This window comes from Sparassis crispa, assembly GCF_003851025.1.
Source record: "Sparassis crispa DNA, contig_000009F, whole genome shotgun sequence".
In the NCBI taxonomy this organism is placed as follows: Eukaryota; Fungi; Basidiomycota; class Agaricomycetes; order Polyporales; family Sparassidaceae; genus Sparassis; species Sparassis crispa.
This window is the reverse complement of record NW_020939756.1, coordinates 759868-785991: the sequence shown is the minus strand read 5'-3', so window position 1 is coordinate 785991 and position 26124 is coordinate 759868. Positions and strand designations below refer to the sequence as shown.

Here is a 26124-nt window from a genome sequence, read left to right as displayed (position 1 = left end):
CATGTCGACGTTGATACGCTATGTTTTTATGCAAATGCTGTTTGGACAATCCTGGAACTGCGTATTGGCACATGCTGTAGACAAACCCGCCAGATAGACATATTATGAGCTTCACCGCCAACAGAGGATATGACAGGCTCACAGTGCGATGTATGCATAAAGTCGTGCAAGTAACGCTAGTCTGAAAAAACATCACTTCCTGTTTAATTGATGGACAGCGAGCTTGTGCCTTTTCATCAAAGAAGGGAAATCGCGCCACCGTGGACCTGCTAAGGACAGATCCAAGTCTAGACTGGGGAACATGGAGTCCAGCACCTGCACCGCTCCTGCAAAATCCTGTAATGCCCCCCAGGAAGGTTCTCTATGCTGAGCATCCGCAGAGGGTGGCTCTGTACGGGGAGCATCTCCGGGGAAGTGATGTTGTCCATACGCATGCATTGGAGTTCTAGATCTTCCAGCACTGGACACCCACGCGCAAAGTGAGCCAACGTCAGGGCAGATGGTAAGGTAGCGGTGCTTTTGAATTGAGTGTCGACATGGAACCTCTTCAGCCCGGGCCAGGCTGTTGCCATGGCCTTTGCATCGTCGTCGGAGAATGACAGTTGTACATTGCAATCAAGACAGACGTGAACCACATTTCGGATGCGAAGCAAGGGGCCGAAGAGGGCGAGGATCCGTGCAATGAAAGGGCTATTCCGAAAGACGCCAAAGGAACTGAACTGGAACTCGCACAGAGACGGTCCATAGATCGCAGTCATGCAATCATGAACGCCCTCTACATCTTGAAGGTCACTACAGATGGTTATAGCAAGCTTCCGTAGATGTGGTGCAGATATTGCGCCCAGATATGACTTGATAGACCTGCAACTCCCAAACAAAGAAACGTCGATGCGGAGTTCTCGCAGCTTGGCAAAGCTACAACAGGATTTGGGCTCTCCTTTGAACATGCCTCGAATGGAAAGTGTCTCGAGCTCTTTGAGCGCGGCCATGGCCTGCAACTTGGTACAATCGAAACCCGTGTTGTCATAATCTAAAAATATTGAGAGGTCGCGCAGATATATGAGACCGGTTATTGGAAGCAGTGAGAATGTGGCGGCCGTCCACTGAAGCCGTAGATGCAAATTCCGCAGGTAAGGCGAGCTTTCAACAATGGAGTGCAACAACAGATGCGGTTGTGAGTTACTGCGGAGCTCGAGAGACTGGAGAGATGAGGAAAGCAGTAGGCACAACGGCAGCTCGGCCGCGTACCGGAACAACTGCATGCAAGATATAGAAGAGAGTAAGGGCTTTCCTCCACTGCGACATCGACAATTTGACAAGATTGGCACAACTTTGCGAACCTCGTTTGAAGATATCGAGATATTCCGCACGCGGCGAGCGTAGTCTTGTAAACGCACCCAATGCTCTGGAGCCACATCCTCAACCACTGGCTGGATATAATACTGCACGCGACAAGTATTTATCAGAATTCCTCTGTTAAAATCTCACAGACTTACTAAGCTATGAAAAGCAGGTATTACATTCAGCAGATTCTCCAAGCCATCTCCTAAATCCTGCCATAGGACATCAATTGAAGGGTCGAAGAACGCCTTGCACACGCGTGCAGCCCTCGCCAGGGCAGTCCGCCTGATCAACAAATCATGTGGAGTGGCTGAATTAGAGGTGAAAGTTGAATGAAGATCTCTAAGAGGATATCATATTTTTTGAGAGCTTGGTGTGAAGGCATCAGGATAAATGACTGGCTCAAGGGGTCGTGGTAGAAAGTGAGGAAAGTTCATGTTAGGGGCATGATTAGGGGTGACTGGTGGCGCGTTAGCGCTTCCAGAAAGGATGCAATTCTCGAAGATACAAATCTCACGAACGCCAGCAGTGTTCAGAACCGTATTGATCTAGTTTCTGTGTTTTCTGAGCCGTAGCTGTATAGATTACATTGAGTTCAAAAGTCCGGCAGAAGCGACTAGTGCTACGAGGTACCTATCTGACATCAAGTAGGCGTGTTCCAATATTCTTCAGCATGCAGAAGTAGTAAACCATTGATCGAGAATATCCAGGAGATACCATTCTTTCGAAATCCGTTATCTTCCATACGTATGGCGCTGAACGCACCAAACATACCTCCTAGGGACTCGTAACCAGCACCCGATGGAGGCACAGGAAACGCACAGGAAATGGTATACGATACATGCAGCATATGAAGGAATAACTGTGGTGCTGACAGCAGGGAATCACCGGTTCTTAGTAGCCCTGTGAACGAAGAACTACCATCACAACCAAACTTAAATACATGAGACAGGTGTTTTGCGCACTTATATGTGAACCTCTTCTTGGTCATCGCAAACTCGCCCAACTTGTGACCCACCATGTCCTGCGTAATAAGTACCGGAACGTAGTCCTTCCCGTTGTGTATCTGGAAGCGGATCCTGCTGCGCCGTCAATGCTCGGTTCCCAGGGCTCCAGACGCGGCGACTGGAATACGTAACACGTACCCAACAAAATTTGGCAGGATGGTGCATGAACGCGCTTTTGTGCGTATAGGAATGTTGTTATCTAGCGCATTGCGCAGGTTAGGAAAGGCGACGAAGAACGGACCTGAAAAGGCACCAATGTCAGTGATAGTTGCAGTCAAAGGTCAAAAAATTTACTTTCCTTTCCATGCCGACCGTCCGCCTTGTAACACAGCTGTCGGGATCATAGTCGAAACCCACCCAACTTCAATGAGTTGACGGTGGTAAGCTCAGAATTCTTGTAAGGGAATCTTTTCCTACCACGTGACTGACGCGTCTTCGTCACAGGCGTGATCGCCATCGTGACAGGCTGGGTTCGTGCAGGCGGCAGCAGCAGTGGGATCAATTTTCAGATTTCCTGTTTCTCGAAGGAGCTCTTGCGAAATGAATGCCAACGTTTATGAATATAGTTCTGTTGGTGGCTGTGTAACCACACGGCCATATACATGTGGGCTGCCTGGGCGACGTTCAGGTGCCCAATGCCAATGTTCGTGCCCTTAGTTGCCTGTAAGAAAATTCATTACTTGCACTACTCAGCGACTTTCCATCTGATCCTTTAAAGCTGTAGGATCGTTTGCAAGCCCAAAATACTGCACCACAGTACTGACTTCATCACTACAGCTTTAGCAGCCGGATGCTGAACCACTCTAGCTCTTGCTCCGCCAACACATGTACATTCAACTTCATGGAAAGAAAGAAGGCCAGTGATGCGACTACACTTTCACCACGGTTTTATAATACGAAACCGGCACGTACCAACATATCGTCAACGCTGGTGCACGCGTACCCCGATCTCCAAGGTAAATAAAGCGCATTTTTGCGAGTATGATCCGGAGCCCCCCTAACCGCACAGTCCCACAATCCCATATTCTGAACCAACCCAGCATGTACAGCAACAGCAACATCGGCCCCAAGTACGTTACCACGTAATCCCGTTGTCAATGTTCTGACATCCCTTACCTACCGCGAAGCACCGACCAGTACCACTTCCTGGAGGGCAACCCCGTTGAGACCCTTTACATCCTGACTGGTGTGTGCTCATGGCAACGGGGAGGAGCATGCTTTCGGCCGAGGAGAGGACAATGTCGAGGTCACCAAGGACCGCATCGGTCATCGTCAGCTCCACGTTTGAGAACCGCAAGCAGGAAACGACCGGTGGAAGTGAGTCGTCTTTTCCGTCTTTTGACCGCTGTGGCAAGGGCCGAGACGCAACGGAGCGTCGACAAGTTGTCCTTGTAGCTATCTAACCTGCCAGGTATCCGTAGTTGAAATGCCGCGTTCCCTATAAAACTCTTAACCTGCAACTTTGGGTGAGCAAATATTGTGACCTCTTCGCGCGTACAGTTGTCCGGCTTCAAGCTTCAATGTCGGTCTCACAGATGCCTGGCAATACTCGACTTTGGGCTTCGATTATTATGAAAAGAGGTATACATGTCTATGGATACACTTCGTGTTCTACAACGTATCTTTCAAATACTTTATGCGTACATAAAATTCGCTTCTATCAACATCAAACCGTTTGATCTTCTCTCACAGGCTTGCCGTCTTGGTCTCAGGCGGGCCTACTATGCCTCATTTTGTCTCAGCAAACCGCCACAACGCAGGAACAGCGTTATCCGGATCGAGCTTCCACTTCGCATCCGTGCCCCGCCTGCCCGTCGACACCGTCTCGGCGCAATCGAGCTCGTTCAGGCGGCGCATCAGCTTTTCGTCCTTGCCAACAGCGAGTACAAAGTCGACGTCTCCCGCACCCGCCGTCTCGCTAGTTTCGGAAGTCATCCATGACGGGCGCGGCGCTGGAGCTGCGTGTGCGGGTCCGCCCGGCTGCAGGATCGCGCCGACCGCTGTGGACCGCGAGATGTTGTTCGGTAACACCAGGAAGCTGTTCGCGCCCGGGATAATGCGCAAGCCATAGCGTTCGCCGAGACTAAAAAAGATCTGTAAGCATAAGACTAAATAATAGGAAGATGGACCTGCCTGTCGAAGATGTGGTTCTGCGCCTCTGCAGCCTGGCGACGTGCCCACTGCCGGTCGGAGAGATGGTCGGGCTCAGTCCAAAAGCGCCAGACGATGGACGCCTCGCGTTCCTCAATAAACGAGCCGGGTGTGCGTTCGGTGAACTAATGACGACAACCGTATGAGAAAAACTCAACAAATCAAATAGCTGGACCTACGTAGTTCAGAATCTCGAGGCACGGCGCCTTCCAAGTTAGATTAAAGTTCACGACCATGTTGATCCACGACGACTCGCCGTTGCGGCCTGGACGCATCTTAATGAAGCACCCATTCTCTGCACTGCACAAGCCGAGCAAACATGAAGCCGTCAGTGCACTTACAGTTGAAGACTAACCGTACTCACACAATCCCAACTTGCGGTGCAGCCTTCGCAGCAACCTCGAGAACACCCTTGACCTGCAGCCCGCTAAGCAACCATACCTCGTTGCGCGAATCCTCCGCAAGGCGATTGAGTAAACGGATCGCGTCTGCCGGAGGGTCGAATGCGCCAGAGATGATGGAACGCATATCGCGCTGCCAAATAGTGCCTTCGAAGTCAATGAGCAGCAGACGCTTCTGGCTATGGCGGTAGCGCGGGAGTATGCGGGCCACGTCGAGTTCTGCGACATCAACTGTGTCGCCCCGTAGGTGCTCGATGCTTGCGCGGAGGCAGCGCAGCAGGAAGGACGTCACAAAGGTTTGGGCACTTTGGGTCACGACGTGATTGTGCATGTCCTGTTGATGTCAGCTCAGCTAATATTCGTCGTTTCAGAACCTTCCTCCATACCTCCCAGCGCGATGTCGCTTCATCATCGCTCATCGTGAGAGCCTAGGAATGGTAAGAGTCAGTCAACTTATCAAGCAGGTGAACAAACACGAACCTGGTATATGGCATTAGCAGTCATGCGTTTGTCCCACGGGTTGATGGGTATACAAGAGCGGAACCCGCTGTAGCTGTACGATCCCGTGAACTGTACGACGTATTAGACACCACTGAGCAGATACGCACATCAGCAACCTACCTCACTCAAGATCAGAGGCCGGTGTCTCTCCTCCTGGCACTCCACATACTCGTGCGTCCTGCAGCTCACCCGTCAGCACCGACATACTTGGGCATCTCGCACAACAGACCTGAGTGCCATGCCCTCGCGCAAACTGGTCACCATAAAGGCATCTGCAACGGTGAGCAGCGCAAGATACTGCGTAAACGTGAGGTCCTGGGTGTGCAGGAACACGACGGGCTGGTATGTCAGCGTTGAAAACCGCGAATTCAGGTGCGAGACCATGTCCGTGACGCCACCCTGCGCTTCGTTCTCCTCTGTTGTCTGCAGCGCAACTTGGATCATGACCACCTGCGACCGAGTGAGATACCAGATCGCCGAACTGAAGAAGTGGTCGCGTACCTTCCCCTGGTAATCCGGGTACTTGTCAAGGAATGCCTCAAAGGCCTGCATCTTGTGCCGCACGCCCTGAAAGGTCCGAAGTTCAGTCAAAACATGATCTCTTTTCTCACACCAAAACATACCTGAATCTCATCAAGCTTGTCGCGGCCGACAATGAGCTTCATGCCAGCATAGCGCTGTTTGAGCAGCTTAACCCACTCCGCGACCTCCGGATCGTGTCTGTAGCGCACACGCACTTTACGATCAAAGTCCGTACGCAAGTAGATCGAAAACTCACTTTTTCTCCGTCAAGCTGCTGACGTCAATGCCCATGGGGAACACACCGACGTCAACGAAGCGGTCTTCCATCTGCACGCCCTTGGGCAGGGCCTCCGCGGCGAGGATACGGCTTACGGTCTGCCTAAAGTGCCGCGCAAAGTTGGCAGTCTGGAAACCGATGAGATCTGCCCCCAGCAAGCCGCGAAGCAGCTCCTCGCGCATGCTGAGACAGCGGAAGATTTCAGACGAAGGGAACGCAACATGCATAAAGAACCCGATCGGTGCGCCAGGCAGACGCGCACGAAGCATAGCCGGGAGAAGCATCAGGTGGTAGTCGTTCACCCAGATGATGTCCCCGTCAGTGTACGCGGCCGCAATGGTGTCCGCAAAACGCTGGTTCACCGCGACGTACTGCTTGTACGATGCGGACTCATAGAACGATTTGGTCTTGGGCGCATCCGGGATAGCGTAGTGTAGGCACGGCCAGAGCACCTGCGCGCAAACGCGCGTCAGCATTCCAGAAAAGCGCTGTTAATGGGGAGAGACGCGCCTGATGACAGAATTCATCGTAGCAGCTAGCAAACTCAGCGTCAGGGATCCACACCGGGGTGCTGTCTGAATCATCGCGCATGCGCCATTCCATGGAGCGCCGGAGGCTCTCGCGGAACCTATCTGTGTTTATTCCGAGTGTGCCTACCCAGAGTTTGCGCTGCATCCGTACGCCCATGCTGCCCACTGCGTTCTTCAGCCCGCCATTACACTACATAACCAGCATGTAAGCTGATGTTGCATGTGCACGAAGCATGGGACGCATACATGCGGGTTGCTCTCAAGGTGCCAGCCCTGACTGAGATCATGGCTATGGTTGGACAGAGAACGCGTGGGGGTACGGTGGGAGGAGGAGCGGGACAAGCGCCGCTGCACGCGGGGCTGGGATGCGGTACTGTTGGGGTGTGTTATCTGGTGCGGGCGCACATGGTTACCGTTAACGCCGTTCGCACTAGTACCATTCTCCTGGGAGAGCGCATCAACGAGCGAGCTGGATACAGCAGTCGCTGTGGAATTCACGGGTACGTCAAGCCCGGGGAATGACGTAAAGGGATTGCTGGACTCTACGCGCGGTGTTGCAGCGGGGGTTGCTTGCCGTGACTGTACGCGGCTGTATCAGACTGTCCAAAACATAATACGGGCAGACATTTACCTTATCCTTGAGGTCCTCGACAATACTCTTCAACGGACCGGTAGCCTTGTTGAGGAAGGGCCTTACAGGAGGCGGTGCAGACGGAAAAGACGGAGCATCACCAGGAGTGGATACGAGCGGGGACGACGGTGCGGAGTCACCGAGAACGGCAGTGGTGGGCAGAAAAAGAGATGCGATAATGACCCTGTGCTGGCGGAGAGAGCTCATGGTGGTGGTCGGCGAGGACACTAGATGGGTGCGATGGGTCGGTTTTGTTGACGATTGACCCCACGTCCCGAAATGTCAGTGCTCATCCCTGACGTCACGTGCACGTGTCTCACCGTGATCGATTCCGGCGTCTAGTAGACTGCCCTCTTCGTGGCCTGCACTCATATTCTGCTCGTGTTCCACTGCCTTTGGGTGATCCTCGTCCTCTCTTATGTCTTCTCTCACCAGTCCTCGATGATCGTTCGCGACTTCTGGGGACGTAAACATTTCCCGCGTCCGACTAACTTCCGTGAAACGTTCGTCAGGACCGCCTGCCGATTGACAGGTGATTGGTCGCATGAGTCTGTGGAGATACGAGTTAGTGGTGCCACTGTGGTGGATCCCTTTTTGTTGATATCGCTCGAAAATTTTCTATACATTGCCTCTTACTAGCATGGGTTTCGATAGCATGTTTTGACAGCCAATTTCGAGAACCTGCTTGTCAATCTGCTGCGGTTACGAACGGGGGCGGAAAGATTGATACTCCAGCCCGTGCAGTTACCTCGGTCCTCCTCGTGATCCCGTGCTGTTAGTGGGGGTTGCCGCGGATGACATCAGTGAAATCGATCCGTCTGCGAGACGATTCCTAGCAGTCGGCGACGGTATGTATCGCGCTCACGCGTCGTTGCGAGAGTAAGTTTATAGCTCCGAAGGGTGCGAATTTGATGCCACGAACGGCGGAAGCACGACAACCATGCCGTGCTTGCTCACGGCGACTTTGGACGATATCGCCGTTATTCGGAGTGTTATTATGCTCTTAGAGGTAACAGACCTTAAGACGACTTGCCAGCGCAGGAAAGAGGTGAAAGTTGGCACGAAAGTGCGAAGGGTCAGCAAAAACAGATCGAGGACCTTATACTTATACCAATTACTTTCCCGACTTTGGCTCAGATTGAAATGTATCAGATATTTAGGTGGCGACAGTCAAAGAGGGATGACGTATGTGTATGAAATCCACGCCGTGGGGCAGTTCAAAAGGGGAAGGTTACCTGCCATATAAGGAAATATTCACATTCAGAGCGTCGACGGGACGGTGAAAAAACTAGTGACTACGGACGTCTGCATGTCTTTTTCTGCGCGATCACAAATATTTACAATATTTATCTCTGACTTTCAGAAGTTATATATTATGTGAGGTCGACGAAAGTATCACTGTGCACTGATTTTGAACCAAGCGTGAATTCAAAGTTCTCCCTCCACCTTTTTATAATCATTCTTCCTCCGCAGAAGATATCCACGGCCATAGGACTTCGAAAGCACCGCATCCCGTCTGATCTGCGCAGTTAACCGGAGTGCCGCCCAGTTAGTACCACGGTGGGGGACCACGCGGGAATCCTGGGTGCTGTGGTTTGCTTCAGTTTTTGCCTGAACTGTTATTGTGTTCACCATACAGTACATAAACACAACCGCAGTCCGTAGTACACTGTGCTCGAAACTCACTGCACATGCTAGATTTACACCAATTAGACGAGGCCGTATTACTTACTCCTCATCCTCCCCCATCTCCACATCCCTTTCCTCTCCGCCCGCGCACGCATCACAAAGCACCCACAGCGCGTCCCGCAGCTCACGCACCTCGTCCAACTCCAGGCCCATGCCCGCCAGCACGTCCGCGTGCCGTGCCGCGCCAAGCGTGACGAGCGCCGCGTGGCTGGCAAAGAGATGCGCCGTACGTGTAGTACTGCTCAGCGCAGCGAGAGTGCGCATCGAGGGCGGCGGTGTGGGCGGTGGAGGGGTGAAGAAGCGGGGGAAGGAGCTGGGGAGCGGGTAGGCGGGGGAGTGAATGCTGACAGAAACTCAGTTATCTGCTCGAGTAAAAGTTCAAGATATAAGTACCTGTAGGGTACTGGCCGCCGCTGTTCCGCCCACTGATCGAACTGTCTTCTCTCGATACCCGAGAAGCCTCTCGAGACATAGATTTTCGTGAATTCCGTCGGATCCTGAGCAGCCTGACATAAGTTCATCCAGCTACAAGCATCGCAAGACAGACGCACATATTTATCCAGAGTACCGGTACCATTCGAAGGGCTCACAGAAAAGTCATAAGTCCTGATGTCAAAGTCCCGAGTTGGGACAAGCGATGATGAAAACGGAAACACGCCAGAAAGGTGGGCAAAGCGGACGCCCCCGCCCAAGCTGAACCGCTCACACATGCTGGAAAGGTCGTCCATGCTCCCTTTCAACCTGCATCCCATGAGCACTCCAGGTCATCGTCAGCTGAACGGGAGCAACATACCTAACGGGCAGAGTTGCGCTCTCAATATGCGCAGACACAATCGCGGACGTGTGATACAAGCTAGTGCGCTGTGACAAGGAAGGTCGGCTGCGTCGAGAGGAGGCGAAGCATCGCACTTGCGTTCAAGTTGATGCCGCCCAGCCAGTCCCCCGGCGCCCATGTCGATGGGGACTGGATCGGCACGGTCAGCGTAGAGAGGCTGTCCAAACTCCGTAGGCAGAGCGCGTCGTTGATCGCCCGTCGAAAGCTCAGTGCCTGCGTACAAGCATCATCAAGCATTGAAACGGCGTCCAAGGAGAGAATGGCGTACGTCCTCTACATCGAAAGATCCTGGGGTCGCGCCCGAGAGCAGTGGGAACGCCAGACAGGGCAGCTTTGGGAAATCATCACGGATGACTGTCAGAAGCGAGTCCGTAAACCCGCCAAATGTAGCGGTATCGTGCATCACTTGTATCCCCTACGCAAGCATGTTGAGCACAGTCTCCTCACGCAAAAAAAGGAAAGCACACCTGAACCGTATCACACTCTTCGACAAATGGCCGGAAGGCCTCCTCCATGACGTCTGTATCCTGCAGTAGCTCAATCATACGATACGTTCCCGACGGTTTACGGATGGACTTACCGCATCGTACCTTCCAAACGCCTCCCGCGATGCCCCCCAGTCTCCTTCGGCATCCTCCCACTCCGCACGGTCTGGCAGCTTCTGTATCGTGCGTGGATGGAAGAACACGCGGCTATAATCCGACCAGTAGCGCACGTCCGATGGGACGACTCTGGGTGGCTGGGGTTCATGCTTCTGTGCCTCGTTTTCCCTCCTGTTTGCCGCCTGCTCTCCCGCATCTGCAGCTTCGGCGTCCAGCTGCGCGTGATATGTGCTTGGTGGAATACGGGTTTGGCGGTATTCCGCGACGGTGCTGCTCCTGTTAGACGAGCATGAGGCGGGAAGGTCGGATGGGTGACAATGTGCGTACCAGAGGGGCGCTGGGGCGTCGTCCGTCTCATCCTCGTCGTATCCATATAGTCCGCTCGTAGCCGAGACATTGCCAAAATTCGCTACACGCGTGAGATTTCGTATATGTTGTGTTTACTACTTCGCGCGTAGTTATACGGATGTACTGGGCGCACCTTTGCGATCGAACAGCAGCAGCCGTGGACAGAACGTAGCCTCTCCCTGCATCGCAGCATTAGCACTATCGTTTATCCTCAGAGATAAGACTCGAGCACCTGCAACGTCACACCCTCCCGGAATGACACGTCGTGGTCCACATCCGAGTCCTTATCCAGCCCGTAGGTGAAGTAGCTCTCCTGCGTGTTCCAGAAGTGGGTGCCGATGTAGTTGGCGAACGACCCGGCTTGGACGTAGAGGACCTCCTTCATCGTTTAAGTCGTTGTTAAGCAGAAATTGAAGTCAACTTAGTCAAGCACTGTGCAAGGGAACCTGGTGCGGTCACGTGTGTCTCCCCGATGTTCTCGGGATGGCGTATGGGTAATGTCAATCGCCGCTGTGTTTCGAAGAGGCGATCATCTGGTCTATGCCATGATATCAAAGGTTGTACAGAAGCTTTGCCACCGGAAGATGATCGCACTCGTGGGTTCTGCCGGTGCAGTGTCCGGTTCGCTCTGCCGCTACTCTCTTTTCATTGCATACAACGCGTGCATGATCTCTGGGTGGTCACTAGTGCCGATGCAGTATGGCATTGACGGCGTTTATCTCGTTTTATCTGCGTCGACTCTGATGATCAATGTTACGTTTATGCGGGAACGCACGTCTGCAAAGTTCGAGTTTCCGTTCCTGGATACTTCCGCGGCAACCCCACTCCGTAGACTCGGAGTGAGCTTAAGCTTGTTCAGCCGTTTCACGACTTTTCTTCTTTTCTTGTCGTGGTGTCCATCCATTCCTTTCGGGTCCGAAGAAAGTGAGCTTCCGTCCTTCAACTGTTTCCAGCGTAGACGAGCCGTGAAGTAGGCGTACTGGCACGCTGCACTGAACTTCGCTTAGTTGTTGTGCTTCCCGAATATGTCTATCAAAGTGTGCGGTTGTTGCGCACATCTATTGTCAACCCGTACGTACTCGACTGGTCATGCGTCGTCTCCGGCGGTCTGCCCCGGAGAGGCTTTCGCGTTGAACCGGATGTCTTATTCCAGTCTGCGTTGATCGTGAACACCGTCGACGCTTTTCTCACTCCATTCCACAGAGGCTGTCGTTACACAAGGCCCCCCTATCTTCCACGAGCATAACGCGCGCCGCCTGTCCGCGTCGCACCTACTGGCGTGTGCGGATAGGACCAATTCTGGCCTCCTCCCTGCGTGCACAGCTTCGTGGCCCGGATGCTCATTGAAACGAGTTTCTCGTCGAATTTGGTTTCAGCCACTAAAGCCAAGCATCAGCAGGGTCAATGCACGCCGCGGTCCCCCATCCGCGGAAACAGACCTCGCGTTCCTCACATCCTGCGGCCAAGACGATCATGTTCCGTGCCTACCAGCCCGGAGAGCCGAAGAGCCGCCGACATACAACTAAGAGGGAAAAACGGCGACTGGAAGCCGTGTATGACCAGAACCCGACGCCACACTCGACGATCCTCACAACGCTAGCGAAGGAGTTGAATATGGAGATACACACAGTAAGGATTTGGTTTCAAAATAGGTGTGTTGTATAGTTTACCTCAGCTGAGACCAGTGGGACTGCGTTGAACTTATTATATACGGGTAGGCGTGCGAAGACAAAAAGGCAGCAACGGTTGATGGAATCCAAGTGCTGTACGCCCGTGCCCAGCCCGCAAGACACTGACAATCCCTCATATCCCGGGACTCCCGACGGCAAATTATTCTGGGACTCAGATACACTCGAGCAGCCCAACTCAATCTCACCTGCATATTTAACCTACTCCTCTGAGCAGCAGCCTTCCACAACATGTACGTCTTCACCTGTGGACTCGCCGTCCAACCCAATTCCTGGTCCGTCTCGCATGTCCACCTCAGCATATCCTCTCACGAGCCCCCCGAGGCACTCAACCCCCATGCACATCTCATACAGCGAGGCGCACCGCCGGCCGTCCCTCCCTAACTTCCACAGCAGTGTTCCTGTCAGTGATTACTACGCATCCCCTCCCCGCTCGACTGACGCTGCGTCCACCTCATACTCGCATTATTCCCGTTCGACATACGGATATGACCACGGCAACATGCACAGCTTCGCTTGCACTGAGCTCCGCACGTTTAACCAGGCCCGCCGACTCTCAGCGGATCTGCATATGTTCACACACATGGAACGGCGCTCCGGGTCTCCGAACGCAGAGATGGTTATGCGACGCAACACGGAGCTAGACGGCGACGACGGGGTGCAGTTCGCGCGGCACTGTTCATTCGACGATGGTGGTGTGACCGAGCCCCCGTATACGCTGTCGATACGCGAGGTCTATGCTCCTCCCCCCGGTCCTCTCCCTGCACCTGATTTCTCTTTTGGCGCACCTTACGCGGGAGAGCAGCCGCCACTACCTGCATTCGCTCCACAGCCACTCATCTTACCGTACGCCCTGGAGTCGGGCAAGGATGAGTCGCATGAGGAGTACGAGTACTATGCATATAAGTACGGTGTACGGCACCCTCCTGCAGCGGGATATCCGTATGACTTTGCGCATCCGAGCGGGTCGACTGCCCGCTTTGGCAGTATTGCGAGTGTGGCCGAGAGTGAGTCGAGCTTATCGTCTGCTTTCTATTCGAGTGGCGCGGGGAGCCGCAAGGGCAGTGCAAGCATTGCTAGGAATGAGAGCGGGCGGAAGGCCGATGTGTAAGTGTCTTACGTGTTTTTGTCTGCATTCACGACTCGCTGTATAACATTCTCATCCTCGCCTTTTATCCACTCTACTAATTCTACTCTTCGTAGTGCGTCAACCCATGTCGTGGAGCGCTTCGCTGACCTTGCCATTAACACCTCCCACGCCCATAATGCCCAGCCTAACTCTTCCGTATCGACTATCGCTGGAGGCAGTCAGCTTCATCTGATCGAACCCTCTCCAACCGGTTCAGACAGTGCTCTGCTGCAGCGGCACAGCAGTTCACTCGCACACGCACTCCATTCTCCGGAAGAACACACCGGGCACGAACGGTGCTCCGTGCGCGACGTGCCCATGTCTTTCCCGCAGCAGTATACGTTTCCTCATGTGGTTGGGAAGCCCAACTCACCGTACGGTGCGTACGACATCCCGCCCAATGCTGATGTCTCCGCTGCCACCCCAAAGCTCGCGTATGCTGCGTACGACACTGATCACCAAAGTGAATACGACGTCCAGGCCCCGCAAGAACACAATCATCCATCGCAATCACATTCGTTCCTTCAAGGTAATCTCTACAGCCTTTATGGGTACCGCTTTGGTGTAGGCACCGTCGATGAGCCCAGCATGTACGATAGCCCGGATGAGGGTCAGGATGGTGCGCCCTCGTTCTGTGAGACACGCGCGATCGATCCAGGTCGTATGTGTATCCCGCCGAATGCGACGTTTGACGCGGTTCAATTCGTACACGAGGGTAAAATGTTATATCCATAATTGTGTGGCGCGAAATCCGGTATTGCTATGATCTATCGTCGTTCGTTCCCTCTTCTCCTATCATATCTTCTCTTATTACGCCAGATGTCGCCCCTCGGGCTCAGTAACTACCCCTGCGACAGGCTTCGTTGTGCATATCCTATACCATCCTAGTCGTTCTCTATCCTCTCACTGTCCTGTCTCCCGCTGTCTGTCTGTCTGTCTGTCCCCATTCTGTCGTCCACTGCTAGATCGCCATCCACTCATACATACTACGTACTTACTACTCTCGCATTCGTTACCGTCTTTCGAGTCCCGCGTCCGCTAACGTTTTGGATCGTATCTTGGCATATCATATCCTATACGTACCATACAACTTGCTGTCCTGTCGGTCGCATTGTTGCTACATTCGTACATACACATACTCACGTAGATAGACATACATGTAAACAAATTATATAGTCATTATTGTTCTGATATATATGTCTCGCGGCCACCTAGCTTGGTCCAAGGCGGGGCAGTTTTGCACTTGTAAGACAGTATAGATATGACAACGTAGTGTTAATCATTCATACGTGATCTCCCCAAGACCATGACTGTTGTGTGGCTTTCGGGACCATACATGAGCATTCGTCCTCGCACGCCCGTTCAAGCATAACTTTTTGTCAGTGTTGGGATGCGCATCCTCGACGAAATTGCCTTTACATGTGTTGGTATCTTGTGCATACCGTGAGCTAGGTCCAAGATTGATAAAGGGATGGAACAACTTTAGACCGTTAATTCAAACAAACGCGCTCCTCTCGCGACTGATCTGCACACCCGCAGCGTCCGCGAACGACAGCGCACTGGGCTTCTTCGCCTGCACAGTGACGCCCTCGATGGCGTCCGACGAGAGGCACACGAGGCGGACGACATCCAACACGAACTTCTCGAGCGTCTGATATGCCGATGCCTCGATGTGCTGTGCAGGGAAATGAGTATGGACGCTGAGACGTGCGAGCGCCGGCGCACCTTGGAGACCGCCGAGACAATTGCGGGATAGTCGACGGGAGTAGGGTGGAAAGGGTTCTCGCGCACGGTGATGCTGGTCACGATGCGTTGCTTCGCCTCTCGCTCAGGCGGGTTGACGCCAATGATCGCGGGGAGGACGAGGTCGCGCAATGACACGCGGACGCGGCTGTCGAGCGAGGAGCCACTGGGCGGGGACGACATCTCGAACACGAACTCGCCCGTGAGGGGGATGAGTTTCGCGGAGACTATGACGATGTGCACGCGCTCCGCCGCATCACCCGCGAACTGGAAAGTGACGTTCGACGCGGCGCGGGCAAGGCCGTGCACGCCGAACCAGTGGCCATCCGCGCTGAAATACTGGCCCATGGCTGGTTTGGAAAGTACTGAGAGCGCCTTGCAAAGCTTCCCGTAGTGGACTGAGTCGCGAACATTGTCCGAGGCGCCTGCACGGTCGAGATAGGACGGGCGTAGATGGACGTACACGCTGAGGGACACGGGCTGCTCGCGGATACGCCCCCACCAGTCAGGCCCTATGTTGGCGGAGAGCTGGATATTGTCAATGAATACGACATCGGCAGGGGAGACATCCGTGTCGGAGAACGACGAGTAGAGAGGGGAAGCCCCGGACATGGCGTATCCTTGAATTTTGAGACGAGCCGCTCCTGTGCTTATATGTCAGACGCAGCTTTTCTAGTGCACGGATTGCAATAATTCAAATTGCAAGCATGATCGTGAGCTCGGGAGGTGATTCCAAATAGACATGATACTGGTTGTACATGCTTACGAGCCACTATAACCTGGAGCAGCACTTCTACACAGACACGGGTGTCCTGCAGCTGTGATGCGCACGGAGAAGCGGAGTGCGTACTTACTACGACAATTCGATGGATCTCAGATCTTCAAAGCGGGTCGAAGTACTTCGGACAGACGGCGGCGCGAGTTGTGACCCAAGTTCCCTTCGTTTTGTCTTCCACGACCAGCTGATAGTGCGGCGGATAGAGGAAGCTGCTTGAAGGTGTAAGTATCTTGTAAACTCGAAGTTAAAGTAAGGAGCGTCAAACCTGCGCTCCGCATGCGGCGAAGTTCCTCTTCACGACCATGTATCAAGCACCATATCCACCTTACGATCCCACAGACAAGAATAGGTGAGCGATCCACTCTAGCTGGACGTATAGCAGAGGCACGACATCCTAGCCAATAACTCGATCATGTCTGATCCTTCCTATGCATCGCAAAATCACACAGCTTCGCGTAAGTGCTTACCGCTCTCCGAGTGAATTTCTCCCATTCACCGCAGGACAGATATGAGACGGTGCTCAAACGATGGCCGATCATCCTCACGAACGTAATCGACAATATCTACCTCCACGATCACGACCTGAGCATCGCGCTCACCGCTGGCGACGTGCCTGCTGCAGACGTTGCACGCGTGGAGGCGCAGATAGCGGAGGGGAAGACCATCATCGAGCGCATCGGCAAGCTCAAGTATGAGATGGCCCGGGATCGCGCTCTCGAGTGAGTCCGGGGATCCTCGGAGCTTCCAGTAGGCTGAGTGGTCGCGACGTGCAGACCCATTCCCGACGACGGCGAGGCCCTAGTGGACACTTACAACACTGAACTTGCACGCCTCGCAGGGGAGGGCAAGGGCACCTGGTTCACCGTTCCATGGCTCTACGCAGAGTACGTCCCCCCGTCGCGACAGTGAGCAACTTGCGGTTCTGAAGCTCGCGCAGATGCTACTTGTTGGTGTCCCGCTCTTATGTTTTGATGAAGAGCCGTTGAAACTCGGACGCTGCGCAGATACCGGCTCATGCGCTCTTACTTCGTGCAGACGACGTACTGGCGTGCGCACGACCCGTTCCTCGCTTCAAAGCAGGACACGTTCAGAGCGAGTTCCAGGGCAATATTCCGTGCGCATGCAACCCTTTCTCGCAAGAATGGAAGTACGTGATGACGGGCTGGTTTCTCAGAGCTCGCGACGACAATGCACGAGTTCGAACGCGACAAGGACACGCTCGACGCCGACCCGGCGAACCTTAATATCTTATTTAAAGAGATGATCCAGATGTGCCTCTGGTGAGCTATGCTCGTAGTTTCACGGTCGCTCGCTCATGCCCAGATTTTTCAGGGGCAACGCAACGGTACGCATCTGATTTGAACACTGGCACACTACTCACTCCGTTTTATAGGACCTTTCCATGCTCACACATATCACACATGAGGATATACAGCACCTGCAGTCGGTCGGGCGCGACGCCCAAGCGGCACGTAAGGAATTTATTTTGAAGGATGACCAGGACAAAGTGTGGGAGCATCTCACGAGTCTCGGGAAGAACGCGGGTACACGAGTCGACTTCATTTTGGACAACGGTGAGTTCCACATTTGAGCGCCAGTTCTGTCCCTTACTATTGTTCATGGCCGTCAAGCCGGATTCGAGGTGGGCCTCCTTTACTCGCGGAGGTACATGTTTTCTGACATTGATATTCCAGCTTTTCACAGACTTCGTCTTCGCTGACTTCCTCGTGACATACACGCCCTACGTCTCCAAAGTGGTTTTCCAGTAAGCCCATTTTCTCCCGGAGGACCTGACTGACGCGCTGCATGTCCAGCCCGAAGCTCATCCCCTGGTTCGTCTCCGACGTCACCCCGCCGGATTTCGCGTCCACGATTACGTCTCTCCTCTCGCCGACATTCTTCCCCCCATCCAACGCGGCGCCCTCCGGTTTGTCCGACGCTCGCGCACACCTACGTGAGATGGTCGAGCGGTGGGCGGCCTATCTGGACTCGGGAGTCTTCGAGCTCGCAGTGCTGCGGGAGACACCTCTGGGTGCATCAAACGTTAAGGTGCGTTTTTCCCCCAACATTCAAATAGAAGGTTGAATGTGCGAGCATACTGCTGCAGGCCGACTTTTGGACGTCGCCATGGCCGTATTGGAACATGCAAGAACTCGCGCCTGAAGTGTTTGAGGGGTTGAAGCACAGCGGGCTGGTTATTTTCAAGGTACGATGCGTGTTTTGCCTTGCGTGACTCTACGGTGTTGACAAGCGTTTCAGGGCGATCTGAAGTGAGTGGACGTCTTGAACAATCCGCAGTTCTTGATGTTGAGTCGCTAACTGTGGCGGCGTGGTGTAGTTTCCGCAAGTACGTGATACTGAACGATTCATCCTCCAATCCCACGCCTACCGCATTGACAGGTTAACGGGGGACGTACAGTGGCCGGCGTCAACGCCATTTGAAACAGCTGTCGGTATGTCGGTCTCCGACTTTCCCTGATTGCTATGTGATGTCTTGACGTTGGCGTATCAGGTCCCTTGGCGGGAGCGTTCCCAATCCTCACTCTGCGCACAAACAAGGCAGACGTGGTGGTTGCCGTCGATGACGAGGTTGCCGCACGTCTGGACGCCAGCGGCGAGAGGTGGCGATTCAACGGAAAGTAAGTTGCCTGGTTCTCCGACGTTGAGACCGTCCGGTGAATTGTTTTGGATGGACAGGTATGCGCTGGTGCTGTTCCTGCCCAAGACTAGAGAGTGATGTGATGTGATACGATTCACGTTGTGAGTTCGCGTGTAGTATGAGTGTATCATTAGAGAAGAGGACAATGTGCTTATGCTGTGTTGATGTAGTCACCTATTCTGCCTGTCAGTAGTCAGAGCTGGCGCTGAAAGTGGGGGTCTTCAGCGTTCGCCTATCGACAGTCGGACATTTCATTTTACTTGTCAATATTTCATCAGTTTGGAGTTGAAACTGAAACCCAATAAATGACAGCAGCTATGCATCATAAAACTTCGTACAGTGCATGTGTCGCTTCGACCAGGACTTGGGGCATCGTCTCCATCAACTGCATGACAATACTAATTGCTCCGGAACTCACGCGTCTCGTTGCGGTGACTACGATCACCTGACGTGTGACTAGACGCGGGGTTTCGATGACGTCTGCCAGTGAGGCGCGCCACCCGGGGTGGTGGCCGCCACCGCTGCATGGACAATGGGGTCCGACAACCAGTGCTTCTTCAGGATATGCCAATACGCGCTAAATCCCACTCCACCTCTTCGCATTACTCCGTGCGTTCACCATCATCGCTGCCTCTGCCAGCACACTCACTTTTGTATTCGCTTAGCCTCTGAAAAATTGCGGTCAGAGCATGTCGACGTCCAGTACAGGCTCTCAGCAAGGAAGGACCTCGCCTGAGGTGCCACTCATCGAGGCAGACGTGTTGAGCAAAACGTCCCCACCAGCACCCGTGTCCTCTACCCCGCGTAGCAGCGGCGCCTCCGTCGCCCTTGCCGAGGGAGTAGACCTCACTGCTATCGGAAAAGGTACGTCTAAACTCACAATGCACTCACCAGTCGGGTCAATATTCACTTCAGAGGTGGGGTTGACTACACAGCGGAAGCGCGCAAGATCATGTCCGAAGAGCACCGCATTCTCCGATTCCGCCCCCCTCAAGGCTCGCTTGCCGCCGAGGCGCAGGCCGCTGCGGCAAAGCACCCCGACGGCAGGCCTGATGCGGCTCCGCCGGATACGCTCAGGCTCAAGGCGCTCGCGCGCAAGGACGCTGAACGCATCCTGTACGGCCATCTCGCGCGGTGTTCTCGCATCCGCTGACCTCCCTTTGTGTTTTAGGGCGGAACGCAAGATGAATACTGAGGGGGCCACGGCGGACGCGGACGGGAAACGCGTCGAGGAGAAACACACCCCTGCCACAGAGGGCGTAAACCTAAGCACCATCAGTGCAGGTGCGTCAACAACCCCCCCCCCCCCCCCCCCTCAGGTATCGCGCAAGCGTTCCTCCCACTGACGACGTCCTGCCGCCAGTGGAAGCGCGAACATTAATGTCGCACGAGCACCGAGCATTGGGCTTCCGCCCGCCACCAGGCTCTATCGCCGCAGAGGCGCAGGCGGCCGCGGCTCGGCACCCCGAAGGCGACGGCGTGGTGGTCGACAAGGAGGTGCTGAAGGAGATCGCGATCAAGGATGCGGAGCGCATAAAGTGAGCTCGCCATTCATCCCTTTCCTTGATCTTTGGATATGCGCTGACGCAACTTCGGGGGAACAGGGCGGACCGCGAGCTCGACATCGTCGGCGAGGCGAACGTTAGCACGTTCGGGCGAGGTCAGTCCTTCACAGTGGGCACTTGCAGTCTGCGATCACACTCATTCCGATTGGGATTAAATCCCAAGCTGGTGCTAGGACTGTTGTTTCCGGCATGACGGGTGTCCTGAGGCACTCCCCAGAAGCATCAGCCGGTTTGTTGGTAGCGGAGGCAGCGTGCGTGCACCCGGAAGGTGCGAACTTCCCTCAGGCGCTGGATGGAGAAGCGCAGCAAGTGGCGGAGGCAGAACAGGGCGAGGCTGAGCTGTCGTGGGAGACAGAAGACTCGTGAGCGGCAGGTTCCTGTAGCTGAATGTCTTTTGCAGGACAAATCTACCGTATCGTAGCGGCGCGAGCGCCATTCCCCGACTCCGACGGGGTGCTCACGGTTTTTGTAAGAGTGAGGGTGTATGATTGGTGGTTATGTAGTACAAGTACAGGCATTTACGGTAGTTACAGCAATGAAAAACTACATGAGCGAGGCATCATCGTTGTCGCTGTCATCCGAGTGGTGTTGGTCAGGCTCGGAATTTGGTCGGAAGACTCCGAGGAGGGGCATGGGCTCGTCCTCGAGGAAGCCGCGGGGCATCGATCCCGGATTGGCGAGAAGGACAATGGATTGGATGTTGAGGGAGATAGTGGTGTCGGCGTTTTCGTCATCGAGTTCAGGGTGGCTCTTGATGTACTTCCCAAGAGTGAAGAGCAGGAGGACGGCAGACTCTGTGGAGAGATCGTCGTGGATTTTGGGAAGCATCGATATGGAGCGCATGGAGAACTTGAAGGGCTTACACCCGTCGAAAGTCGGCACTGCGGGGGGAGTGAGTTAGGGCGCATGTGCAAGAAAGTTGGGGGCGATCTTACCATCTCGATCGGCCGGCAGCACGGGGGGTGGACCTGCAGGGTGCATTAGCGAACATTTTGTAGTGCGAGACGTCACGTACTGCATTGTGCGTTCACCGGGGTGGCGGGAGCCATGCCGCGGATCTTGGTTGGAGTGTTTGAGGTGCCGGTGGTCAACCTTGTCGAGAAGGAGAGGCCGGCATGGAACGACGGGAAGACGAGTGTTCGTCTGTTAAGAATGGCACCCAGGACGGCAGCCGCACATGGCCAGGTGAGTGCTGATGGTGCAACGCAGAGTTGACGGCTGCGACCGCTCGGACTGATCAGGTCGCTGTGAGTAACGGAGCCGACGACAGAGAAGAGCGTGAGATGGGTGCTTGTCTTGAGCTGAAGGTAGTCGGAGGCTCCAATGGTGACAAAGTGGAGTGCTGTGGGGTCTGCAGTCACGAGATTGATGATGTCATTGTTGAAGGTGGGCAAGCTGGCGCCCATCTCGGAGGTTGCCGGCGGAGTTTTCCGTAGTAGATTTTGTACGCTCGCACTGGTCGTCGTATGTTGGGAGAGAATTTTATCGTCGCCGCTGCGCCATCTGTTGCTGCTTGTGCAATAGGTTATGAGCCCTAAGCTCTGACACCCTAGTGTTTGCTTCTTCCTACTGCTCACACACCCTGCTTATTCTCTTGCTGTGCATCCTCGAATCAACCACTAGCAACGACCAGTAGTCACGCTTGCAACTGCATTTCGGCCTACACTCTCGATTTTCAGCAGTTACCTTTGGCTTGTGCGCTCATCTACCAAGCCATCCAATCATTTTCCATTCATTCATATTCCTATTCTATTCTACATTGATTTCGTCAGTGGTCACCATGCCAGAACATAACTCGCACATTCCCAAGCTTGTTGAGGGCAACTACATCGAGTGGAGTGCCCTGATGAAGGCGCATCTGGTCGCTGCAGATTTGTAGGAGGTTGTTGGGCCTGAGGAGGAGGAGCTGGTAGTGAGAGGACTGAAGGGAGTGGCAGCGAAGAAGAAGAAGTGTGAGCAGGTGTACTGGAAGATCTTGATGAACCTCAGTCTCCCAGAGATGGCTTTCGTGTTGGGTTCGGAAAACCCCCGAGAGGCATGGGCTGCACTTGAGGAAACTCATAGGTCAGCATCTATCAACACTATTCCGTCATTGCATTGCTGTTTCTTTGGAGGATGGGAAGGATGAGGCTGTGATGTTGGTGAGGGTTTGGGATGACTCAGGGGAGGTTTTGCATTTGTTTTGGTTTTTCCCTTTTCACTTCCTTACCCTCGATGGGTGCTCACCTTGTGGGAGAGTGTTGAAGGTGGGCAAGCTGGCGCCCATCTTGGAGGTTGCCAGTGGAGTTTTCCATAGTAGATTTTGTACGCTCGTGCTGGTCGTCGTACATTGGGAGAGAATTTTATCGTCGCCGCTGCGCTGTCTGTTGCTGCTTGTGCAATAGTCATGTGCGGTGGCGATCGAGACGTGGTCCAGATGTCTTTGGGGTTGATTAGTAGTATGGCAGAAAAAGCGAGGGCAAATGGACATACTCAGTGATGTTCGAAGGGAATGCCCTCTTGAGATACACGGGTTGCACGAGGACAAACACATTGTTCATGGCACGTGTCACGGCAAGCGTTTCTCTGCAAGAAAGTGTCAGTGTGAGTCACAGCATCAGGAAAACCCCACTTAAATAACTTAAATGGACTTATGGTCCTTATTTAAGGACATAAGGACAAAAAGGGCCTAAGGCATATTCCCTGAGTGTCTGAAATTCGACTTATTTGAACACTTATGGCCTTAAATAAGGGTTCTCAGACCCAAAAGTCTAAATAAGTCCATAAGAGAAAGTTGGGTTTTCCTGATGAGTGGATAATTGCCAAAGGGCGTACCTGAGTTTCGACAGCGACTGGAGCACTTCGGTTCTTGTATATATGGTACAGTTAGCGGAAGTGTCTGTCTGGTGGCAAACAGTGACTCACGGTGTCCTGGTTTTCTCGACGTGCTTTCCTTTGTTGCGGTAGGGCTTACCGGGAGTCTCGTCGGGTCGGTGACTGGCATGAGCATCGTCTGTGGGAGTATCGGATGTGGTGGAGTCGGTGTGTGCTGTTGGTGAGAATCTGCGAAGAACTGTGTGTTGGCTGGTATATGGCGGTGAGTGGGTATGAAGACTTACATGTCATCACTATCTTCGGGCTTCTGCCTTTTTGCGGGTGAAGGCACTGGCGTGGATGGCGACGGATGCCTCGTCTTGCATTTGCTGCCAGTGGTGGTTGCAGGAGCATCAGTGACGGAGGCCATGGTGGCGGTTGTGAGAGGAAATTGGGTGAGGTGGGAGTGGTTGGCAGTGCGACTGTTGGGGCATGTCCGTCGGTGTTCGCTGTCTGGGCGCGGTCGCAAAACGGGGGTGAGAGTGTGGAGGAAATTGCATATGCAGTGCAGGCGCGTGCTTTGCAAGGGGCGAGGTGTGGCCTTGGCATTCGAACGGGAGGTCCGGGTGGTGGTCGATCTAGGCGTAGTTGTGAAGCGTGAGGGAGAGGGTCGAGGTGGCGGTGTGTGCAGCGGGGCCGTGTGTTTTGCAGTGGGCCCGGTGCACTATTAGCATTAGAACAGGAGGTCCGCGTGGTGGTGGCATTGGCGAGAATGCAGGTGGTGGTGGGCGTCGGCGGTTGAGGTGGTGCGGAGAGCGGTCGCGAATGCGCATCCAGTGGGGATGCGCGTTTGGGTCGGGCGAGGTGTGGTGTCGGTATTGCCGCACATTGCGGCCGAGTTGGTAATGGTGGCAGAGAATGTCAGCGACTGTCAGTGTCAGTGGTGGAGATGTCGCCTAGAGCAGTCGTGAAGGTGCACCAAATTTGACGTGCAGCAGTGGCGCATGTCCACAATGAGCTGGGCGCGACGGTGAGATTTGAATCTGATGCGCGAAGGGTTTGTCGTGCGGGGGCAAGCGTCGGTCATTGCGGACAGCTACTTACCTCCACAGGTGTGTTCGTTCTTGCTCGTTCATTGTGTCTTGCTGGCAATTGACACTGGTGTATAACATTTAGTAGAAATCTTGCTGCTTTCGATCGAAATGAATATGGAGGCTCACCTGAGTTCTGACATGATGGCAAAGGTCTTTCAGGATGCGCGTTGTGGTGCATCGGGTTTTTGTTTTTGTGATCGGACTGGATGATGGCTGAATCTTGGTCAGTGAAATTATTCGATGAGTGGACGACATGTACGAAGGCGCCAAATCCGGACATGGGTGCCGATGGACAGGGATTGCAGTTCCTGCTCGAGATGTATGATCAGTTCGAGACGGTCGAGCATTAATTCGATGTTCAGGTCAGTTCCGGCGGGTATTTGTACCTGGTGTGGCGAAGCTCACGCGAGGAGGTTACACTGCGTGTGTCTGGGTTTGTTTCTCAGATGAGTCTTCTCCCGCCTTTCAGGCACTCATTCAGGTTTGTCACTTGTGCACTTCACAAGCTGCTTGCCGATGTGATTGATTGGTATCTAGGCTGCTGAGGGGAAATCTGAATCTCGCTCTGCAGACCGTCGTGATTGCCGGTGAAGGTCCTGCATTCCGGCAAGCCATCACTGCCTGATCAAACATCTTACGTTTCATGGAAATGCATGCACGCCGTAGAATGACATCTGTAATCGATGATGTCTGGCTTGGCGCCATGCCGTGTTTTGTTGCAGAGACACGTGTGCTCACACCTATGGTGGAAGCACCATTGTTTGACAGTGCTGATCTGAACATGGTTATTGACCCTTATGGTGCATTGGCAGAGCTAGTTGCTGGTGGGAGGCTCTCGTGGACATCAGACAATGTGGTGTCATGCATGGAGCTGAAGGGCGAGTATGACGACAGGTATGTCATGATATGAAATCATCTGTCCGCATTGCTTGAGGTAATGTTGTGTTTATGTAGGTGGTCTACTCCTGTGCAGTCACACCTTGACATGGTGCATGCTGGTGAGCTCGTTGAGCTTTTGGTAAACTTTCGGCTTCGTGAGCATGTGAGTCCAAATGGGGCGAACGTGGGTCGCAAGTTTCTTACACGACTTGATGCTGTCATGATCATGAGTCGCTTGAAGATGAAGGTGAGTTGGCATTCACCCGCATTTGTTTGTTATCAGAAAATGACTTCTAGTGGCGGCTATAGCTGATTGCAGACTGCAAGTCAGAGCAGTTGTTGACGATGCATATTGCTGCTGCAGCTGATAACACTGGTGGAGGTAAGGCTCTGAAGAAGAGATGGTTCTCTTACCTCCAGTCTGTGCCTTCTGTTTTAACCAGTACTGAACAACACTTGAATTCACTGACAGTAATGGACAAGACAGATGATGTAGATCAGGTAATGAAGCCAGTGGGATAGTTGCAGTACTGTTACATATAGTCATATGATATAAGATACTGATGGTATGGCTGTCTTTTAAAAATCCAAATGGAAGAACCATCTGAGCATCAAGATGGTGTCGATCGGGTAATGAAATCAGTAAAATAGGTATAGTGTCGTGGTGGCGATAATACAATATTTTGTTGATTCAATTGATTCAATTGAATGAACCATTTGATGTACACACGAGGATGTGCGCCCAGCGTCCGTCGAGCGTAAGGAGTGGTGTAAGGTCATCGGTATCCATTCTGTTTTCATATTGTGGGACACCGTCATTCTGTTGGTCATCGTATATCCATCCTGAGTTGTCAGAGTGGAGGAGACATGCTGTAAAGTGACTAGATCCAAACTATATTACAGCTGCCAATGAGTAGGTGGTCTGCATATTGAATTCCAGATGAAATATGGGAGTGACAAC

The 26124-nt window shown here is 53.5% G+C and overlaps 11 protein-coding genes and 1 non-coding gene across 12 annotated transcripts; 6 read left to right on the top strand and 6 right to left on the bottom strand.

Moving 5' to 3' along the window:
* Positions 1 to 287: 287 nt before the first annotated feature.
* SCP_1002820 (hypothetical protein) lies at positions 288 to 1262 on the bottom strand (the record flags this gene model as incomplete). The annotated part of the gene is made up of 1 exon (XM_027762147.1): positions 288 to 1262. The coding sequence occupies one exon, from the start codon at positions 1260 to 1262 to the stop codon at positions 288 to 290; it is 975 nt and encodes a 324-aa protein (XP_027617948.1).
* A 2127-nt stretch (positions 1263 to 3389) lies between these two features.
* Positions 3390 to 3743, top strand: SCP_1002810 (hypothetical protein; the record flags this gene model as incomplete). The annotated part of the gene is made up of 2 exons (XM_027762146.1): positions 3390 to 3418; positions 3476 to 3743. The coding sequence occupies 2 exons, from the start codon at positions 3390 to 3392 to the stop codon at positions 3741 to 3743; spliced, it is 297 nt and encodes a 98-aa protein (XP_027617947.1).
* A 333-nt stretch (positions 3744 to 4076) lies between these two features.
* SCP_1002800 (Putative alpha,alpha-trehalose-phosphate synthase [UDP-forming] 100 kDa) lies at positions 4077 to 7568 on the bottom strand (the record flags this gene model as incomplete). Its single annotated transcript, XM_027762145.1, has 15 exons — positions 4077 to 4431; positions 4482 to 4624; positions 4679 to 4799; positions 4864 to 5234; positions 5287 to 5328; positions 5381 to 5470; positions 5522 to 5579; positions 5631 to 5851; positions 5903 to 5968; positions 6025 to 6121; positions 6180 to 6652; positions 6711 to 6920; positions 6977 to 7174; positions 7229 to 7309; positions 7362 to 7568. 15 exons carry the CDS (start codon positions 7566 to 7568, stop codon positions 4077 to 4079), a joined length of 2733 nt encoding a protein of 910 aa, XP_027617946.1.
* A 1275-nt stretch (positions 7569 to 8843) lies between these two features.
* SCP_r1002790 lies at positions 8844 to 8954 on the top strand (the record flags this gene model as incomplete). Its single annotated transcript, XR_003546578.1, has 1 exon — positions 8844 to 8954. It is a non-coding gene; the product is annotated as a 5S ribosomal RNA (ribosomal RNA).
* A 135-nt stretch (positions 8955 to 9089) lies between these two features.
* On the bottom strand, positions 9090 to 11220 carry SCP_1002780 (Protein dml1; the record flags this gene model as incomplete). The annotated part of the gene is made up of 11 exons (XM_027762144.1): positions 9090 to 9393; positions 9444 to 9547; positions 9602 to 9791; positions 9844 to 9911; positions 9964 to 10098; positions 10154 to 10300; positions 10353 to 10412; positions 10466 to 10763; positions 10815 to 10896; positions 10969 to 11014; positions 11068 to 11220. The coding sequence occupies 11 exons, from the start codon at positions 11218 to 11220 to the stop codon at positions 9090 to 9092; spliced, it is 1587 nt and encodes a 528-aa protein (XP_027617945.1).
* A 1019-nt stretch (positions 11221 to 12239) lies between these two features.
* Positions 12240 to 14387, top strand: SCP_1002770 (hypothetical protein; the record flags this gene model as incomplete). Its single annotated transcript, XM_027762143.1, has 3 exons — positions 12240 to 12487; positions 12554 to 13630; positions 13727 to 14387. 3 exons carry the CDS (start codon positions 12240 to 12242, stop codon positions 14385 to 14387), a joined length of 1986 nt encoding a protein of 661 aa, XP_027617944.1.
* A 760-nt stretch (positions 14388 to 15147) lies between these two features.
* Positions 15148 to 16007, bottom strand: SCP_1002760 (hypothetical protein; the record flags this gene model as incomplete). Its single annotated transcript, XM_027762142.1, has 2 exons — positions 15148 to 15327; positions 15378 to 16007. 2 exons carry the CDS (start codon positions 16005 to 16007, stop codon positions 15148 to 15150), a joined length of 810 nt encoding a protein of 269 aa, XP_027617943.1.
* A 468-nt stretch (positions 16008 to 16475) lies between these two features.
* On the top strand, positions 16476 to 18910 carry SCP_1002750 (Protein-glutamate O-methyltransferase; the record flags this gene model as incomplete). The annotated part of the gene is made up of 18 exons (XM_027762141.1): positions 16476 to 16522; positions 16623 to 16628; positions 16680 to 16892; positions 16947 to 17057; positions 17111 to 17119; positions 17178 to 17287; positions 17348 to 17453; positions 17506 to 17518; positions 17567 to 17747; positions 17805 to 17815; positions 17868 to 17938; positions 17988 to 18222; positions 18281 to 18379; positions 18433 to 18443; positions 18512 to 18520; positions 18574 to 18626; positions 18686 to 18812; positions 18871 to 18910. 18 exons carry the CDS (start codon positions 16476 to 16478, stop codon positions 18908 to 18910), a joined length of 1452 nt encoding a protein of 483 aa, XP_027617942.1.
* Positions 18911 to 19396: 486 nt separating this feature from the next.
* Positions 19397 to 20763, top strand: SCP_1002740 (hypothetical protein; the record flags this gene model as incomplete). Its single annotated transcript, XM_027762140.1, has 7 exons — positions 19397 to 19441; positions 19498 to 19696; positions 19768 to 19948; positions 20004 to 20116; positions 20196 to 20370; positions 20437 to 20492; positions 20561 to 20763. The coding sequence occupies 7 exons, from the start codon at positions 19397 to 19399 to the stop codon at positions 20761 to 20763; spliced, it is 972 nt and encodes a 323-aa protein (XP_027617941.1).
* Positions 20764 to 20940: 177 nt separating this feature from the next.
* SCP_1002730 (hypothetical protein) lies at positions 20941 to 21803 on the bottom strand (the record flags this gene model as incomplete). Its single annotated transcript, XM_027762139.1, has 3 exons — positions 20941 to 21278; positions 21333 to 21365; positions 21413 to 21803. The coding sequence occupies 3 exons, from the start codon at positions 21801 to 21803 to the stop codon at positions 20941 to 20943; spliced, it is 762 nt and encodes a 253-aa protein (XP_027617940.1).
* A 1494-nt stretch (positions 21804 to 23297) lies between these two features.
* SCP_1002720 (hypothetical protein) lies at positions 23298 to 23620 on the bottom strand (the record flags this gene model as incomplete). The annotated part of the gene is made up of 2 exons (XM_027762138.1): positions 23298 to 23439; positions 23496 to 23620. 2 exons carry the CDS (start codon positions 23618 to 23620, stop codon positions 23298 to 23300), a joined length of 267 nt encoding a protein of 88 aa, XP_027617939.1.
* A 1406-nt stretch (positions 23621 to 25026) lies between these two features.
* SCP_1002710 (hypothetical protein) lies at positions 25027 to 25685 on the top strand (the record flags this gene model as incomplete). The annotated part of the gene is made up of 3 exons (XM_027762137.1): positions 25027 to 25178; positions 25239 to 25410; positions 25473 to 25685. The coding sequence occupies 3 exons, from the start codon at positions 25027 to 25029 to the stop codon at positions 25683 to 25685; spliced, it is 537 nt and encodes a 178-aa protein (XP_027617938.1).
* Between the last annotated feature and the right edge of the window lie 439 nt (positions 25686 to 26124).